The sequence below is a fragment of the Gopherus evgoodei genome, chromosome 6, assembly GCF_007399415.2.
Source record: "Gopherus evgoodei ecotype Sinaloan lineage chromosome 6, rGopEvg1_v1.p, whole genome shotgun sequence".
NCBI classification, from domain to species: Eukaryota; Metazoa; Chordata; order Testudines; family Testudinidae; genus Gopherus; species Gopherus evgoodei.
Window position 1 is genome coordinate 71166232 of NC_044327.1, and position 13624 is coordinate 71179855.

The 13624-nt window shown below is 37.7% G+C and overlaps 1 protein-coding gene across 14 annotated transcripts in view; it reads right to left on the minus strand.

Moving 5' to 3' along the window:
• The window catches only part of PPIP5K2 (diphosphoinositol pentakisphosphate kinase 2), a 75590-nt gene that overhangs the window by 47535 nt on the left and 14431 nt on the right, over positions 1-13624 (minus strand). For all 14 annotated transcript variants that reach the window (XR_004000851.1, XM_030565875.1, XM_030565874.1 and 11 more), the window contains 5 exons: positions 11445-11640; positions 10598-10688; positions 8143-8228; positions 2643-2797; positions 1572-1673 (listed from right to left, as the gene is read on the minus strand). Coding sequence is in view for 13 of the 14 variants with exons in the window: in XM_030565875.1 (XP_030421735.1) it covers positions 1572-1673; positions 2643-2797; positions 8143-8228; positions 10598-10688; positions 11445-11640 (630 nt within the window). In the remaining variant the exon portion in view is untranslated. The remainder of the gene's footprint in view (positions 1-1571; positions 1674-2642; positions 2798-8142; positions 8229-10597; positions 10689-11444; positions 11641-13624) is intronic.

The following is a 13624-nucleotide window of genomic DNA, read 5'->3' on the forward strand; positions in this document are numbered from 1 at the left end:
AACAATCTAACTAATTATTGACCAGTATCACATCTTTCCCAAGAGAAGGTTGTAGTGAGACAATTCTCACTGTATCTAGAGGTCTTTGACCTCCTAGGCCCTTGTCACACTACATACAGGCGTGGCTTTGGCACAGACTGAAGTGCTCAATAATCTCCTCCTGGATGAAGATCATTTGTCAATACAGGTACTACTACTTCTTTCAGCTGCCTGTGATACCACTGATCATAGGGAGGTGTTACTTGTCAGGACTACTCTGTCTTCAATAGCTTTGTTCTTTTCTCTCCAAGATGTCAATAGGTAGTTGTGGGCAATTGCTCCTCTCCACAAAGAATTCTCAGATACACTCAACTGTATGTCTCCATCACATCTGATGTGATTCAGTAGCTCAGCCAGTGTCTAACTGAGATTAAGAAATGGATAAGGATGAGCAGAGTTGGGGAAGCAACTGGATGAGATGGTGGAGGTAACATCAGTCCTTCTGATTGCTGGAATACATCCATTAGTTATGAGAGTTTGCACCTTAGGGTTAATTTTAGACCCCCAGTTTCTGTTTGGTTGCATTACAACACAGGCTGCCTTTTACCATCTATGTTTCGCTAGGAGGCTCTGACTCAGGCTTTCATAACCTCAAGATTAGCTACTGCAATGTGTTCTATATGGGGTTACACCTTAAAAACATTTGAAGAGAGACAATGGTGAACAATGCAGCATCTTGCTTACCAAGGAAGGCATCTAACTGGGAGTATACAACATCAGTACTCTGGGATCTGCACTGCACCGCACCATCTTTCTACTGGTCTCCAGGTGGAGTTTAAGATGTTGGTTATGACCCATAAAGTTCTACCTAGCCTGGGAGTAGGCCTGCCCGAAAGACTGCCTCTCCATATGCCATACTGTCACAGTTCTGGGCAGCCAAAGTATCCAAGCAGGATCTCCCCCTCATTATAAGAGGGGGTTCTTGGTAAGGCATTCGCAGCAAGGGCTCAGAGACTCTGGAACGTGCTTCCTCCCAGGGTCCAAAACAACAGGAATTTGGTGACTTTCCAGGATCTATTCCCCACACAATTAAGGGAAGGAAATTCTGTAGGTGACTGGCTGAGTTCCTGCTGAAATAATTACTTTAACGCTGCTGGAATTTTATTTTATTAATAATAATGTGAAGATGCCTAGTCTTTTATAATTATTTTAAATCTAAATTAATAAAAACTAAATATATAAAGCAAATGAACTAAAAAAAGTATAATGTATTAACAATGAACTTTTAGTGTATTTTCTTCAAAGCAGTGTACATTTATAATTAGTCAGTTTATTAGTAAATATACTAATACTTCTCAAATGTCTACTAATAATAACTAATAATTTATAATACTAATAATTCTCAAACTTCATTGCACCGTGACCCCCTTCTGACAATAGAAATTATTACAAGACCCCCACAACGGTCTTGTAATAATTGAGCCTGCCTGAGCCCTGCCACCCTATAAGACACATTTCCATCTCAAAAACTGCCAAAGCTCTTGGGAGTATTTGACTGTTCTAAATATAAATCAGAATGTGCAGTTTCATACCTTTACATCAGTGCCATCTGTAGGCATGAACTCCTCATAAATGTACGAGCCCGTTTTTCTCACATTGCTTTCAGGGGAATAAACACTGCTCCTGCTGCCAATCTGAAACAAATACTTTCTATTAAAGCCTCTCTTTAAGATAGACCCTTTCACTTCCTTAAATATGCACAGACACAGAGCTGATTTCTGTCTCTTCTTCCATAATTTCCTTCCTCGACCTGGTTTTGGATAACTAAACATATTCCACAAAGGATGGCTTTATAGATACAAATAAATTAAACTATTTAGAGACTTGACTATGAAGTCATATCTATTTAATAGAGGTTGAAAATATTAAACAAAAAAGTTTCCCAGATGACTGACTACTTCTATACCATAAAATGGTACAATGCTACCTCTGTGCTAATATTTTGCAGCACTACCAGATTAAGGGCACAGATTCTGAAATTACACAGTACTACATTTAGGCTATACACAAAGTTACATTACATCCAGCCTCAGCATTCATCCTCACTGCTAACTGCAATGACTTTTTAATTAATCAATAGTTAGTAGGAATGCATTGCCACTATAAAGAACCTTGTTTTAGTTTTAGTCAACAGATTCAGGTCAACAGATCTCTATAACAGCTTCCATTCTGACCTGTTTGAGTATTTGAGGTGAAAATACAACAAGCTCCTCAAGAGGAGTTTGTGTATGTTCTCTCACCACTTTAGTTTAAACCACCAATATATTAGGCAACTTGTATTCTTGAAGATGAATCCATTCATATGTGCAACAAGATGGTGGGCAGAGAAAACGACCCTGGTTGCAGTGTAGATATTCTAGCAGACCTTCTCTATGTTATGGAAATTGTCAGCAGGTAGATTACAGACCCTTTTTGCACCACTTCTGTGGTACAAAGGCCATACATCTGCTAGAGAATTTGGTCTTTTGATTCTGGCTTGTGTAGATTCTCCAAAGATATTTCAGAGTTTGGTTGTTTTTTTTAAGTCTCTATAATAGAACCAAGATTACAGTAATTCAGTACAATTTTTTTTTCCAATAATTTAAGTGTGGCAATTTCCTCACCTTTCGAAAAAGCCTCTGGCTTCCACCGCCAGCAGATGTTGGATAATAAATGTATACATTGTGGTCCTCGGCACTCACTGGCTTCTCTACAAATGGCTTTTGGAAAACTTCCCCATTCACCTCCACTTGGTCTTCTCCTTCAATCAAACTGCATTCTGGAGAAATGAGCACAAATTAAAGACATATTAAGCAGTAAAGGTATATACAATAAAAGTCACAATTACTCACTTTCCAAAAATTAACAATTTATTATTATTATCTTTAGTCTTCAGTTTAAGACAAGAAAAATATTGAACTATTGAAATTGAATCACCAATTTAAGTTCCTATAAATCATGTTTGGAGCAGTCATTCAAGGAAGGAAGCACTAGGAACAGATCCAGATTTGGCATCAGAACACCTCTCTGGTACAATCTGGGGATGAACCTCTACTCCATCTGTGCTGGACTGAGCCCTAAAACACTTAATAACCAGCAAACTATGGTGCACTGGTGCCTGCTCTTCACCCTCCTCTCCATAACTTAGCATCTCTCTGCCATCCCTATAGGTGCAGGAAGGGAATTCACCTTGTCTCGGGAGAATCTGTGTTTCTTCCCTGCAGGTCACTGGGAAGTACTTTCTTAGTGCAAAGGTGATTTACAAGCAACATCTAGGCACACAGAAAGAACACACCAGCAACTCTACCACCCTCGCTTCCTGGGTGGATTGATTTAAATCAAAGCAATTTAATTATGAGTTAAATGAGCATACATGAAATTGATTTAAGTCACTAATTTTAATCACATTTTGCCTCTGTACTTTATTTTCCTAAAGAAAAGCAGATTTTCAATGGTTGGTATAATTTGGCACTTCTTTTTGCTACCCAGGAGGATACACTTTATCTATACACATTTATTTAAGCAATTATATAATTTAACATATATTTATTCAGGTGCTTAATTGATCCATTTATTATGGCAGAAAATGGTGAGTGATACATTTCTTATGTACTAGATTGATTTTCCATTCATGGTTTTGTCATTTGTGGACGGAAACTTGAATTCAATTAAAAATGTATAAAACTAGCATTTTAAAATTGTTTATTTGTTAAATAAAACTACCTTAAATGGGCATGATACATAAGAAGAATGAGTTTTTCAAAACATGTTTTACATTTAAAATTGACTGATCTGATTAAAAAAAAAGGATGCATTACCAATAGTTAGTGAACTGAGCTGACTGTTTCTGGTCACCATGCCCTTCAAGATTTTAGAACTAATAGATCTCATCCTCTAAACCTCATTTATATTCATACAGTGGAAGAGAAAAATAAACTTTCCTACTTTTTTAGCTCCGAACTGGTTTCTCAACTTTTGATTAACTAGTCGCTGAACTCATCTAACTGAATAAACTGAACAAAGAAAATATTCTCTTCACCTGCAGAAGAAGCTATTGCTATCAAAGACTGGTCTAGCGCATCAACAAACACTGGTTCCACATGCTTAGCCAGTGACTTCCATCAGTACACTGGTCTGTCTTTTAAAACTTTGGCAGCAAACATGCATTGCTTGATTTTTTTAAATTTTAATTTAAACTATTTTTTGATAGATTATAGTAAGTTTAGCTTGTAATGTGAGTTATGATTTCAAATTTAATTGAAAATAGTTTTAAAAGATAAATATTGTATTTTAATAAAAAATGCTATTAAAAAGATTTATTTTTAAATCACTGATCTTTTTTTAATCCAATCTGCTTGCCTCAGTCTCTCAATTTCTGGGAGAGAGAGCGAGCCAGCATCTATGCTGCAACACCTGCTCATAACAATCTCCTTGGCATTACAGAACAGGGAAATGAACCATCATTGTCACATCCTTCCAAACTGGGCAGAGCCAGCCTTGGTATATCAATGTTTTCTTCACCTTAGCATCTCTCCCCTCACCCTCTTATTTCAAGAAGATGCATATACTTGTACATAACCTCAAGAAATCACTCTGTCCCAAAGTGTCTGTTTAATCATCTCAAGCCAATCATGTTCACTGCCATATATTAGAATAGAAACCAACTCTTGGACAGAAATTCAGATTTTTGAGATAACTTATACAACATGCCACAATTCTACCAACAATGAAATTAAAAATACAAAAATCTTAAAATCTCTGAAACTAAGTATTTATTAATGGAATAAACTGTAAGACTGCATCATAATGGATACATAAACACATGGCAAAAGTTCAGTAACTTGCATTGCAATTTTCAACTGAATTGAGTTCCCTTTTTTCAAGTTGCCTATTGCACAAAGTCCAGCCAGCTACAGTATTTGCTTAAGCAGGTCGTGTGCAATTTCCTGGCTGTGGTTTATAGATTACAAAGTTTATGATACAAGAGCTAGAATCTCAAAGTGAGTGCCTTTTTCTGAGGAGGAAAAAGTTGATGAAGAAATTCTGGTCTATCCAATTGTTTAAAATGTTTAAGGAATGTTCAAAAGGAACTTTGAAACTTGATCTACCATCCAACCTTATTTCATTGCTCATATGCCTGATGTTACCACTGTAGTTAAATTACTGGACTCAAATGCAATACACAAGAAAAAGTGGGAATACAAAGAGACTTCAGTAATTAAATGGATGATGTAAGTAAGTGACTTTATGAAATATTTTTGAAGTAAGATTGTTTCTTTTACGGCTATCACAGCTACACTTGCATCTTTATTCCCTCTTCTCTCCCCACTCCTCCAGCAACATCAGGTGTGAGAGAGTATTTGTCCATGTATATTAGAAGGATCCAATGTCTCTACTATAAATGTGATTAGGACCTAATACGCCAGGGACATCCATTTCTCCAAAAATGGATATCTAATGGCCTTCCTGCCAACCATCTTAGTGATATCAGTCTTGATATGCCTTTAATCCATTTCAAATATCCCATTTTCTTTCAAGCTGCCCTTATATGTGGAATGCCTTTCCTGAGGCAAGATATCAGGCCACCAGTCTCTCCTCATTCAAATCCCTTTAACTTTCTATTGCAGTGACATGAAATACTGAGTCTATATACACACACAACATTAAAAAAAAGCATACTTCCCACTAGCTTTTGCCAGGTTATCTTATTGCTCTAACTCCTGTCCATCTAGCTGTGTTATATTTTGTTATACTAAGTCTGAAGTTAGTGTGTCCCATTGTATTATTTTAACAGTTTCTAATCTAGGGTACTGTGGCACTTTCTGATAGTCAGGTCTCTAACAGGAATCAAGTTAAGCTTCCAAATTTTGAGGTACCAATGGGTACAATTTTCCAAAAATGCCTCATTAAACTTATGAGCCCCAGCCCTATTTTCAAAAGTGACTTATACTTCACTGAAAATCAACTGAAAGTGATTGAGGCACTTTGAATGTTTTACTCAAAAATTATCAGTCATTTTGGAAAATTCTGACCTATGCTTTCTGCTTGCCTTCTAAACGTCATAGTTTTTCTAATTTTTATGAAAGACCATTCAACCTCCCTCCAAAGAGGAAATTAGTTATATTCACAGAACACAGTTGTGGTATTTCCCTCAATCCCAATGTTCCCTAAACCCTTTTTTCTGCATTCTTTCTCAGTTTTAGATATAGCGTCTTACAAGACTTATATAAAAACTAAAATTTGTTACATTTAAAAAAAAAAAGTATTAGGGAATCACCAGTAGGCCGACATGCAGTTAAGGATGCACTGAGATTTGCACTTCTAGTGAGAAAGAAACTTCTGTTTTTTTGAAAAACAATGAATAAATCCAATTCCAAGGCAACAATCTTAAGCAGAGTGAATTTTCAGGACAGATGGATTGCCTCTCAAGGACTCAGACTTTAAGGACACAAAAGACCATCATAATCATCTAGTCTGACCTCCTGCAGACTGAAGGCATAGAACCTCATCCACCCTCTCCTGTAATAAACCCCTAACCTATAGCTGAGTTATGGAAGTCCTCAAATCATGATTTAAAAGACTTAAAGTTACAGAAAATCCATTTACTCTACTTTAAACCTGCAAGTGACCCATGCTGCAGAGGAAGGTAAAAATAAACCAAAAAAAAAAAAAAAAAAAAAAACCCCCACCCAAAGTCTCTGCCAATTTAACCCAGGGAGAAAATTCCCCCCCCGACCCAAAATATGGCTATCAGTTGGACTCAGAGCATGTCGGCAAGAACCACCAGCCAAACAGTTACACTTTCTGATCTCAAAGGGGTAGCCTTTCTTGCTAATTATCCCATCTTCCATTCCTTGTAGGCTTTTTGCTTTCTCTTAATCAACTGTTTGAAATGCTTGTTTATACAGTTTGCTCTGCAACCACCTCCTATGAATTTTTTTTCCTTGCTTGGGATGCAGGCTTCCGATAGCTTCTGCAACCTTAACTTAAAGTAATTCTAAGCCTCCTCCACATTCAGATCCTTGGGTCCAGTCCAGTCCACTTCCATAATTCTCTTAATTTTTATAAGTTTTCCCATTTGAAATCAAGGACCTTAGTTGCAGACCTATTGTTGTTTCTCCTTCCATTTTGTTTAAACTGATTTAGCTCATGATCCCTCGAACCAAGGTTGTCTCCAACCATCAGTTCTTCTATGAGGTCCTCAACTACCCATCAATACAAAATCTAAAATGGCATCACCTCATGTCGGTTTGGTGACTATTTGGTGTAGAAATCTGTCAGCTATTACATTAAGGAAAATCTAGGCCCTATTAGTAGTAGCATTTGTCATCTGATCTATATCTGGAAAATTAAAGTCTCTCATAATCACACAATTCCCAGTAGTGTTTATTTAATTAAATGCAGTTTCTATATTTTACAGATGGGAATTGAAGTACAAATAGTAGCACTTCCTTGCCTGACAGGTATGTTGTGAGTATAAATACATTAGACTGTGAAGCATTCAGATACTTTAGAGATGAGGGTCATATAAATACCTTAGTTAGATCAACAGAAGCTTGGATAGCCTATTTTCATTATGAAGTTATTTGCATATTTGCCATAACTGTTGATGTTGACCCTTTTAGCCCAGGAGCAACATCTTTGTTGTAAGTCTGTTGAAGTGTTAATGCACTGACTGTGCAAGCTCCTTGGTACCAATTCATCCCTAGCACTCTCCAGAATGACAGCTCTCAGCCAGCTCAAAATGTTAGCTCCTCCTACTGTCTCCCAGGATCTGTGCCCTGTGTGGTCTCATTATGTTGGGCTGAGGGAGAACAGCCAGCCAGATTTGGTAAAGTTATTCAGGATGGGACTGCTTCTGAGGGACCACGGCAAGCATCTCCACAGCAGAGTTAAAAACTACATTTTGTAGGGAACTTTTGCTGTAAGCATCTGCTCCTCCCCATCTCCTTCCCCCCTGCAATGAGCAGGAAGTCATTGACTGAATTAAAGGAAAGGGGCACAGAAGTGGGTGCAGGCAAGCAGAGGGTTCAGAATGTTAAAGGTTACCATTCAAAAGGTTTAACAAAATATTCCAAGTTGTAAAAATAGAACCTTAATAAGAAAATTAGGAAAATCTGTTACCTTTGGGATTGTTTGGATCACGGTTCAGAATTGCATAACGAGGAAGTAAAATGCCTTCAGCTTTGAGGATGCTATACACTTCTCTCCTAAAAGAAGAGCACAAAGGTTATCCAACCAAAGCAATAAAGTCTGAATATTTACATTTTATAGTCCATGAAACCCAAAGCTTACTTTATATAATCATAACTATCATGGTACTTTGTTCACGTACGCAGTGTTTTAAGGGATGTCTAATTAGACTGTTGCACTTCACACCAATGTCACTGAACCAGTGCGAATTGCAATGCCAACACTTTCAATTTGTCACAAGACAGGAAGAACAGAGTATGGAGAGACTTACTCCATGCAAGTGCAATTCCAAATTTGCTGAAATGCTTGTGCACTGCTGCAACAACTGTTGGTCATTAACTGGTAGGTGTCTGAAATTGTACTTTTTTTACTGTACAAAAGGCTCCAGTGTTTCTATACTTCATTAACTAGTCATTTATTAATATTTGCTTTTCATGATGGAGAGAGAAAAGGTGAGTCAGATAATATCTTTGATTGGATCAATTTCTGTTGGTGAAAGAGACAAGCTTTTGAGCTATCCAGAGTTCTTTGCCAGGTCACGATGCAGACAGAGAAGATACTTTGGATGACAATGAACTCAGAACACTAACATCTGAACAGGCTTTTTCTTTGCATAAATGTTATGGATAAAAACGTAGCAAATAAACCACATGAACTCTACAATCAAATAATGTTGTACGTAAGTATAACAAATAGTATATGAAATGTAATATCTGACTTTTTGGGACATAACTAACTTCTCTGTGCATTTCAGTGAGACTCATCTGTTTAATACAGGGGTAGGCAAACTTTTTGGCCTGAGGGCCACAGTGGGGAATAGAAATTGTATGGTGGGCCATGAATGCTTACAAAATTAGGGTTGGGGTGCAGGAAGGAGTGTGGGCTCTGGGATGGGGCTGGGGATAAGGAGTTTGGGGTGTAGAAGGATGCTCTGGGCTGGGACCGAGGGGTTCGGAGGGTGGGAGATCAGGGCTGGGGCAGAGGTGTGGGAAGGGGTGCAGGTTCTGGCTTGGGGTGCAGGCTCTGGGGTGGAGGTGGAGATGAGAGGTTTGTGTTGCAGGAGGGTGCTACAGGCTGGGATGGAGCGGTTAGGAGAGCAGGAGGGGGATCAGGGCTGGGGCAGGGGGTTGGGGCATGTGGAGAGGATCAGGGCTGGGGAACGCTTCGAACGGTGCCTACCTTGAGTGGCTCCCAGAAGCAGTGGCATGTCGCTTCTCTGGCTCCTATATGCAGCCAGGCAGCTGTGCATGCTGCCCCATCCACAGGCACCGCCCCTGCAGCTCCCACTAGAGCGCATAGGAGCCAGAGCGGGGCCATGCTGCAGCTTCCAAGAGCTGCGTGGTGCAGAACCCGAGCCGGCGCCCAGGCCAGAGCGCTGGAGCGGGGGCCAACCTGCATCATGCAGCCCCGACTCTGTGCCCCGGCCAGAGTGGGGCTGAGCCACATGGTGTGGCCACCAACCCAGTGCCCCGGCCAGCGCAAGGCCGAGCTGCATGGTGCAGCTCGCCGCAGTTTGCCCACCCTTGATTTAATATAATTTCAGCTAAACCTCTCTTTGTTTCACAATCACTGTTTCACAATTACTATCTTGGCCTTTACCATTGCCAATATCTTTCAATGTTTGTCACTAAACGTCTCGTGCAACGACAAAGTGAAATGCTCATGAAATAATACTTTGAGACTGACAGTAATTACAAATGTCTCCACAGAACAAAGTTGAAAGTAAAAAAAGTTAAAGTTTTAATTACTTTTAAAAACCCAACATCAGGATGTCTGCTTGAGCTTCACAGACTCAACTAATGGGGGTAACGGAAGGACATTAGGGACATACCTAAGCGAGATAACTTGTGATTACTATTTCGACTGCAGTAGTACCCACTATATGCTAAATCTTACCAAACTGAGAAAGGCATTGCCTCTTCTCCATTCTAGATTTACTTTCAGACTGTAAACAATTTGAGGCAAAAATTGTCATTTACTATATGTTTGTACAGAACCTAGCACTATGAGGTCCTGACTTAGACCAGACCTCTAAGAGACACCACAACATAAAGCAATAAATAATTCTAAAGGACTGATCAAAGGCAGTACAGTCCAATTCCAGATTAAGGTCAACAAGATACACTCATTATTTACTAGTCATTTGTTTTGTAATTTACTGTCTTCTACATGTATGTAAGAACATAAGAACACACAATATTTTTGAGATAGTGTCAGCCAGTATATTTACTAGACTATTGTAGAATAATGCATATTGGTGTTGCCACTGTGATGACAATCCCAAGATATTACCAGTATTTCACAGTCTTAAATAGTTATTTTATTTGCTGATTTTCAGTAAAACAGAGTTGAAGTGGTTTATATCTGATTTGCAGTTATTACTTACCTGTCTTGTATGTGATACTGCATATTCAAGTCATTGATTACAAATGGATTCCTGAGTTTTGCATAGGCAACTGCTTTGTCCAGTGGAAATCCTAAACAAGGTTTATTAAGGAATATATATTAACTTACTAGTGTCATGTTTTAAGTATTTGGGTAAAAAAACCCTTCAATTTCAATATTATACATATGACCTGAATGAGTAGAGGGTTTTTTTTATGTTTTAATCAGTGTGATCTATAGCTGAATTGAGCTATGCACAAAAGTCAGAGTAGCCTAGTAACCCAGTAAATCAAGTTAGACTATTAGAAAACACTTTTCGTCTGGCTCCTTGCCCTTTCGTTCCAACCATTAGAAAACTGTGTTCTACATCCCTAGTCACTGAATACTTTAGTATTTTGCCAGTGTACAGAGGAGAGAGATAGAGGGATGTGACTATCCAGAATGAATGTTGTTTCTTATAGAGCAAGATTCCTCAATAGATGTACAAAAGTATTTCTTTAAGTGAGAATGGTCCTGTGCTTACTGGGGTGAGGTGAACAAGTACATCTGATAGCTTCATAAGTAAATGTTATTTGTCTGGTCAGCAATTAGATTTCAAATACCACAGCAGACTAGATGATCCCAAACATTTAATACAATAATATTTTAACGCTGTAATAGCTGAAATACTAAAAGCTGGGTTTAAAATATTATAATTGTGATGTTTTTTTTTTCAAATACCCAAAACAAAAAGCCCCTAGAGACTGCTAACTTGTAATTTGGCTAAATATTCAATTAAAAGAATTAAAAGAGAGGCTAAAATGAAGTTTAAAAGTGAGAGATTCATGCTACTACTTGGAAAGCTTTACCTTTAGAATGAAAAGAAATGAGACAGTCACATAAAGGCCAGTTTTCTACAGGTTCATTCAAAATGACATCCTCTTCAAATATTACCACTGTGATGTACTTAAACATGGAGAGGCGTTCCAGAATTTCGTTCATTGGTTTAGACTTGGATTTCTTTGCCATGGAACATATCCCAACCACAATCAGCCTTTCTGGTGGCTAACACAAAAAATAAAGTTAATAAGAGTTAGTGGTGTTGGGTTTTTTTGTTTGTGGTGGTAAGGAGAGTGATTAAGTATTCCCAGGGTACAATAAATGCTTAACTAGCCAATGAACAGGAACATTATATTCCAATCCAACATTTGTGGGTATTACTTTTAAATTATCATCTAGCAATTTGCAATATTAGATGTTCACAAAAAACAGTGTTTGACAATTTGCCTTGCTATTGCCACATGAAGAATGACTTCACAAATTGTCAGCAGCACTAGCATTGCAATAAGTTCTGATGCACTACTGCACACTTATGAATATTGTTATGGGTGCTTTTCTCAGGCACAAATTTGAGAGAATCAAAAACTGAGCTGTGAATGTCAAAACCAAATGAGATCATGCAGAAGAGTCCCCTGGAAATTAATGTAAATAATTTAGACATACCTAGAAGCCCCAAACCTCCTTTTATTTTATTACATACTATTGTTACAAATAAAGTAGGATTATTGTAACAGATTAGAAAAAAATCTTTCTAGTTTTTCTGTTTACTTTGTGCATTTCAAAACACCTCCTGTATAGCCGCTTTCACAGTCTCTCTTTATATTGGTTTCTCCTTTAAGTGGATCTTTCAAACAGCAGAGGAGGAAAGCAAATTTTTTAGAGATAAGAAAATGTGACGATTTTAAGTGGATTTATTTAAATGTGTAGTGTACAACTTTTTCTTAATATATACCACAAATATATCAAAAGCCAATATGGTCCAAGTTATCAAATCCTATTGGATGCTTAGTTTGCCTTTCTAAATTGATTTTAACTGTGCAGTCTTATGATGCATTAACAGTGTATTGCACTTAGCTTATAAGCAGACATGCTCACAATCAATGAAAATGTAGTCTAGTGACCACTTTCTGGAAAAGTCAAGTTATGCATCTTCTAGCATTATTTTGAAGCAAAGGCTGAGCTGAGAACTGTAGTTTTCAAAAGAGTTATAGCATAATGATTTAGATAGACTGAAAAGCAAGAGCTACTATATCAGTCAAGCTAAGACGTTAGCAAATACACCAACTGTAACTCCAAGCTCAGAACCTTCTGAAAGACCATCTATGGCAGGGGTTGGTAACCTTTCAGAAGTGGTGTGCCGAGTCTCCATTTATTCACTCTAATTTAAGGTTTCGTGTGCCAGTAATACATTTTAACATTTTTAGATGGTCTCTCTCTATGTCTATAATATATAACTAAACTATTGTTGTATGTACAGTAAATAAGGTTTTTAAAAAGTTTAAGAAGCCTAATTTAAAATTAAGTTAAAATGCAGAGCCCCCCAGACTGGTGGCCAGGACCTGGGCAATGTGAGTGCCACTGAAAATCAGTTTGCGTGCCGCCTTCGGCACCTGTGCCATAGGTTGCCTACCCCTGATCTATGGTAAACTTTAAATAAATAAACAAATAAATAAATAAAATTAAAAAAAAACAAACAAACCCTACCTCCTTGTGTATTTCTAGAGACCAGTGTAAGGAACAACAGGATAGTGGAAAGGTGGCAGTCAATTACTGGAAAATGAGGAGTAATTGAGGGAATGAAAAAAATCTTGTTTTTCATTCACTACCCTACCATGATAAAGAGTGACCATGCGATCACCCAAATATCAATTTTAGATCACTGCTTCAGAAGTTAAGTACAGTACAATGTAAATTAAATTGCAAGATTGCAGAGGCTAAGTACTTGCTTACTGACTGAAACTTGTAGCACCAGAAAATTGCACATATGTGAACTCTGAAGCAACACACAACAAAAAAAAATGTTCAGAATTTTTTTTAGAAGTTGTTAGCATGTGACTTTCTTCACATAACATGATTTCATATTAAAGCTGAAACAAGGACCTTAATCAGTGATTTTCTAAATTGAAGAATTTTTATAAGTATATTTTTTCCTCTGGGTTAGTATCTTGATTCACCAATAACAGTCATAAGACCTGATCTTTTTAAAGTA